The sequence below is a fragment of the Galeopterus variegatus genome, unplaced genomic scaffold (assembly GCF_000696425.1).
Source record: "Galeopterus variegatus unplaced genomic scaffold, G_variegatus-3.0.2 Scaffold474, whole genome shotgun sequence".
NCBI lineage: Eukaryota > Metazoa > Chordata > Mammalia > Dermoptera > Cynocephalidae > Galeopterus > Galeopterus variegatus.
This window is the reverse complement of record NW_007726585.1, coordinates 227,379-233,421: the sequence shown is the minus strand read 5'-3', so window position 1 is coordinate 233,421 and position 6,043 is coordinate 227,379. Positions and strand designations below refer to the sequence as shown.

At 35.8% G+C, this 6,043-nt stretch overlaps 1 protein-coding gene across 1 annotated transcript in view; it reads right to left on the bottom strand.

Annotated features, from left to right (window-relative positions):
* Positions 1–662: 662 nt before the first annotated feature.
* BBIP1 (BBSome interacting protein 1) overlaps positions 663–6,043 on the bottom strand; it is a 20,568-nt gene continuing 15,187 nt past the window's right edge. The window contains 3 exon segments of the mRNA XM_008569184.1: positions 663–2,063; positions 2,065–2,128; positions 3,136–3,212. Of these exon segments, the coding sequence (XP_008567406.1) occupies positions 1,967–2,063; positions 2,065–2,128; positions 3,136–3,181 (207 nt within the window). The 5' untranslated portion in view covers positions 3,182–3,212 and the 3' untranslated portion in view covers positions 663–1,966.

Below are 6,043 nucleotides of genomic sequence, written 5' to 3'. Positions count from 1 at the left end.
TTTTTTTTTTTTTTTTAAAGCACTTATTTTGGGTACAAGGCATTTCTGAAATTTTATAAACTTACATTTAAGGGGAATTTTTAAAGGAAGTGTTTTCTTTTTCTTTTTTTTCCTGAGGGGGTGAAGGAAGGAGAGAAAAGTAATCTCTTATGTGGAATATTCTAATAAGCTATGTTTTGTAAGTGCCATGTTCACGACCTAATCATTCCAGGTTTTGCATTGATATCTGACTGCCACTCCTTTCTTTCAAGGACAGTGTTTTTTGTAGTAAAATCACTGGTTTATACAAAGCTTTATTTAGGGGGTAATGTTAAGCTGCTAAAACCCCATGTTGGCTGCTGCTGTTGAAATACTGTGCTTTGGGAGTAAAAAAAAAAAAAAAAAAAGTTATTTCTTTGTCTTAAAGAATTTTTTAAAAAATGAGTTAGTCATGAGACTAAAAAAAAAAAAAAAAAAAAAAAAAAAAAAGTTATTTCTTTGTCTTAAAGAATTTTTTAAAAAATGAGTTAGTCATGAGACTTATTCATCTTTCCAGGGAACATTTTGATTGGTCTTAAAGACTAGACAGTTAAGTAAATGGTGGCTGGAACATCTATTTTTCTACAAAACTGGAAAACAAACCCGGTTCTAGGAGAATGTACAACAAAATAAAACATGTGAAGCAGTGTTTGACTCTTTATTTGGAGTACATTTATTTTAGATCTTTTAAAGAATTATCTAATTTCACACAGCAAATTTTAAATCAATCATACAAGGAAGCACATTTGAATCCTAGTGAACTTAATTAAGCTGTATTCTTTGCCAACTTTTTTTTCCCTTGCAAACATTTAAATTGAAAGTACACTAGTAAATAAATTCTTTTAAGATTACACTTGGGGAAAAACGCATGCACATTTTAATCCCTTATTTACTCCTTTGATCTACACCTTAATAAAATTTCTAAAAGGTATATACTTTAATACCTTTCATCATTCTTAAATTCTATTACCTAATAATAGTGTTATAAAAAGTTATTCTCCAAAGACTCAAAACTTTACACTTATCCAATGTCTGAAAAAATACTAGCTACCAATAAATAACAATAATCTCTTTTACAGAGCCTAATTATTCAGCAAGGCCTCAAGGTCTATGTTAATTTAAATTGCCTATTATTGATTGCAGCAAACCAACCAAGAATTATATTCAGAATTTACAAAGGTATTCTTAGGAATATAACTAGTATAGGTTTAGGTACAGTCTTTTAGAATTAAAACTACAAATTTAATGTTCATAATTTAGCTCATAGGCTCTTTCAAGCACATATTACTTAGGCTTATATAGGTAATTATAGTAAACATTTTTAGGTTTTTAATTGTTTGATACCTGGAGGATAAAGACAGTCATGTAATTCTTGAGTCCTTAAAATTAGTGTAATTAAAAGCTTAAGTAACTACAGAATAGGTGAGGTTTTCTTAAAAATCAAATTTAAGAAACAGTTTTGTCATTACCAGTGAGATCAGCTGACCAGGCAAGACAGCATTAAACATGGCATGGCACACAAAACTGGTTCAAAAAATTTGTTTTTTAAGTAGTACAAAAGTTCAATAAACACTTTATGCAAGTTAGAATGTATCTTCAAATTCAGGTTTTTAATAAATACATAAAGATCCTCTCTGTATAAGAGTTGCACTTAATCATTTGTGCCTAAGGATGTTACCTATAAAGCTGATAGCAGTAGGGGTGGTGAATTCTAAAAACATAATGAGTTAAAAAGAAAAATCCCATAAAATCTGGTTAAAAGTTTTTAACTGCTTGTGTTCAATACAAACCAGAGTTTAAATTCACAATACAAGTTTCATCCATCTTGAGTCTTTGTATTTATGTGAATATTATCAATTTTAGTAACATACTACTGTTAGCATACAGATGCAGATTATTTAAATTACTTTAGTAGGTAAGGTAGGGTGTTCCCTAAGGTGCTAAGTTATCAGTGGGTTATTTGCTGCTGTTCCTTTGCCATTTCTTGTTGGCGAATTGTATCCTGTGCTGCTTGATGCATTTTCTCCAGTTTTTCCAGAGTCAGATTTTAAGGGTAAAAGTTTGGGTTTACACAGCACCATTGTGGTTACATCTTCCACAGACAACTGCCCTAAGTTTAACAAGAAATAAGAATTAATTTGAGGAAGATAACCCAGTAGTTTGGTGGTTTGGATTTGCAGTGCAAATGAAAATCTAAAAACTTAAATATATTGTCAGTGAAAAACTCCTGTTCCTAGACTGAATTTTGCGGTGGGACCAAAAAGATGATAGTTATCCCGTGAGCAACATCTCTTAATATGAGGGTGTTCTTAAAGAAAACAATTCTTGAACTTTCTACCGAATCCTCAAAACTGCCATAAGACATACTTTGTGTCAAATGTTTAATTCAAAATAAGATTTAGGAGAATATATGCATAGTGCACAAAAGTACTTAAATAGCAGAGTATGGTGGAATAGTCAAATCACTGAATGTTTAACTGAAACCTTCAGCTGGCCTTAACTATTGCTTGGTTTAGGTTTCTTTTTCCCCACTTTAGACCTTATTTAATATTGTGAATTCCATTGTTATTTCACTGAAAATTTCAGATGGTAATCTGCAAATCTTGGTTATAGCAGGAATTCTGGGTCTAAGGAACACTGTCTTTTACAACCTTCTCATGGCAAAAGTACAGCAGTCCCTCAGTATCCATGGGGGATTGGACCTTCTACAGATACCCAAATCCATGATGCTCAAGTCCCTGATATAAAATGGCACAGTGTTTGCATATAACCTAGGCTCATCCTCCCATATACTTTAAATCATCTCTAGATTACTTATAGTATCTAGTACAATATGATAAATGCTATGTACACAGTTATACTGTATGTTTAGGGAATAAGTCTGTACATGTTCAGTACAGATGCAATTTTTTCTGAATATTTTTGATGTGTGGTTAGCTGAATCTATGGATGCAGAACTACTGGATATAGGCAGCTAACTATATATGGTAAAAGTGGACAGTAAATGAGACATACAACACAGCTGCAGATGTTTAGCTATTAAGCCTTTTTCACACTCCCTATCACATTGTAGGTCCCCATAATATTCTATGACCTAAGTATTTGTGATGTAGATACCTTGTTTTGGAAGAACTTCCCGGAACATTGACTTCACTTCCGCCATATCTGAATTATTGGCTACAGTAAGTTTTTACCTTCAATGAGAAATCAAGTATTAGTATTATTCAAGAATAAATTCTCAAAATGTATTGCTTGAGACATTTCCATTGTGGTTTAAGAAGTAAAATCACAATTACTATAGAAAGAGAATTACCCTATCCTTGCATAATTTTCTCATTAATTTCCTGTGGTTCTTTCACTGAAACAAGGTTGAGGTAGTTTATATAAGCATCTAGATGTTGTCAATTTTTATTAATCACTGGTGCTGTTAATTGGAAGGCTAGTTGTTCTAAATTTTTTCCCTCTAATGAAAAATTGGTAGAGCTTCAGATTTTTAGACAAAGATGATTAATGTTAGCTGAGGAAAAAGCATTCATGAGCATTGTAGTTCACTGATGGCATCTCTCCTGAATGGCAGGTGACATTAAAAAAATGACCACCATTTGGGAGGTGGGGATATGTAGGTAGGTAGGAAGAGGAGGTAGTAGGCACTCATTATTTAACATTCCCACTTTTCTCAATAGCTGACGGCTGGTTTCCACTTTTAATCCATTTGCTATAACAAAGCATCTTAAGAATTAGTTACTGGCTAAATAGCTGGAACAAATTAGATGAAACTGGCTCTAGAAGAACAGAAATGAAGTATCCTTTCAGTTTACTACTTTCTTCTAATAAAGGGATACTATATGCTAAAAGGCTAGCATATACCTTCATATGAGTATTTTGTTATGAACATCCCAGCATAGATGCCATCCTTGGCCAATTACCTTTGCTTCAATTGTTACATCCCAGATTACTGTTATATGTTCAAGGTGTTCTGGACTAAGTTGTAGAATGATTCCTTTCCAAACACATGCTTCTCCAGACAGTCCCACCCATTTAGTGTTATTTCACAACAGTGATGCAACCTTACCATGTGTCTTTCACAACATCACCGCCACAGAAGAAAGATTTATAAAGTGGTGATGCTGGCTTAGTGCCTGCCTTTACGCCCACTGCAAATTAATTATAATCAAGTGAAGCTGCTTCTGGTCTTTGTTATTCCCGTTCCACTACTTCTTCGACATTCCTAATAAAAGCTTCCTACTCTCCATCCACCAAGCCTCTTACACTCTCTTGGTCAAATTCTTATTCTGGAATGTCTGAGTTCCTGAGCATGCTATCTACTTTCTAGAGCTCTTGTCATCAAGCTTTACCCCTATACTGCTCTAGCAGGGAGAGAAGATGAAGTAGGGAATGGACCAAGAATAAAGCAACTCATCACTAAATGGAATGTGAGGTAAATACAATATGAAATTTGCTTAGAATGAGCAGCTTCTCCTACCACATTCTTTCCTTCTTGTTACTTAGGCCTGCCAGTTCATACCTAGTGATCTCCCCCCCCAGCCGCCAACCTTAGGTTGATGGCTAATATTGCACACCCCTGATTAGCCTTGAATAGAGCTAAGGAAAAAAACAGACTCCATCTAGCCCCTCATTAAAGACATCCCAACAAAAATATTCATTAGGTCCTTATTTGGTGCAAATTCGACATGATACGCCACTAAAGGGAGAAGAGATATTCCAGAAGTTGATAAATAAGGAAATACATAGCAGCTAAGTATTTTTATATACCACCAAAATGCTGAAAGGGAGGGTGGACAATACTTGTTTTAGCTGTTTATTATAGAGTAAACAACTCCAGTTACTCAAAATTCAATCACTATTTCTTGTTTTCTCTTAGTCTATACCTCTTTCTGGCCTGAGGAAAACAATGAAACTTGGTGCTCTACCAAACCTCACTTCTCTGTTTGACTAAGCTGCCATTGTTGCTGGAAAGGGTGTGGGGCCAAAGGACTGCTTAGGGAGTGAGTTGAGCCTGGTGTGGAGAAGATCTCTTGCCTGGGTGGAGTGCGTGCTTTACTGGGGTTGATTCTTGTTCCTAGGCCCCCTTAGGCATTGGCAGGAGAGAAACAGGAAGGGAAGGGCTAAAATAAGCAAGGTGGTGGTTAGATGGCCAGCACTGGCCTGGCTACACTGTCTTGACAATCAACTGCCATGGGAGTTCAGAGTAGAAAAGAGCATTTATTTCCTCCTCCTAGGTGGCCTGCTACTAGCCAGACATGGGTGTTTTGTCCAGTGAAATGGGCTCTAAGGAGTTGTTGGCTGCTCCTAAGAGTACTTTTCTTATTGGTCAGGTGAGATGTATATAAATCCAGAGACAGATGGGCCAAATGAGAGACATAACAGCTATGTCTGAAATTCATGCATACAACTGACATGGCTGTTCAATAAATATGTAAGTGCCCACCATGTGCCAGGCACTGTTCATCAGTGAATAAAAGAGACAAAAAACAAAACCAATTACAGCCTAGGGTAAGGGGAAAGAAACAACAGAATGCTAGAAGGTAGTAAATGCTATAGAAAATAAAACAGTTTAAGGAGATTTAGGAACGCTGGGGAAGGGGTGTGTATTTCATTAGGAAAATCATGATGGCCTCATTAAAAAGGTGACACTTTAGCAATGACTGCTTTTGTGTGGGTGTGAGTGTGTATGCTGTGTCTTTTGAAATTGCAAAAAGTCAAAAGCCTGATAGTATCCACAGTTAAGGGACTGCAAAGGTATATGGGCACTATCTGTTGGTACAGCTATGTTAGAGGGATATTTTGCAATATCTACTAAAACTAAATATGCATGTTATCTTTGTCCCAAACATTCTACTTCTAGTAATCAGCCCTAAAGAAAAAAACAGCACAAGTTTATAAAGATGTAATAAGAATGTTCATTAAAACACGGGGCCAGCCCGGTGGCGCACTGCTACAAGTGCGCCGCTTGGGAGTGTGGCGGCGCTCCCGCTGAGGGTTCGGATCCCACATACAGACCGGT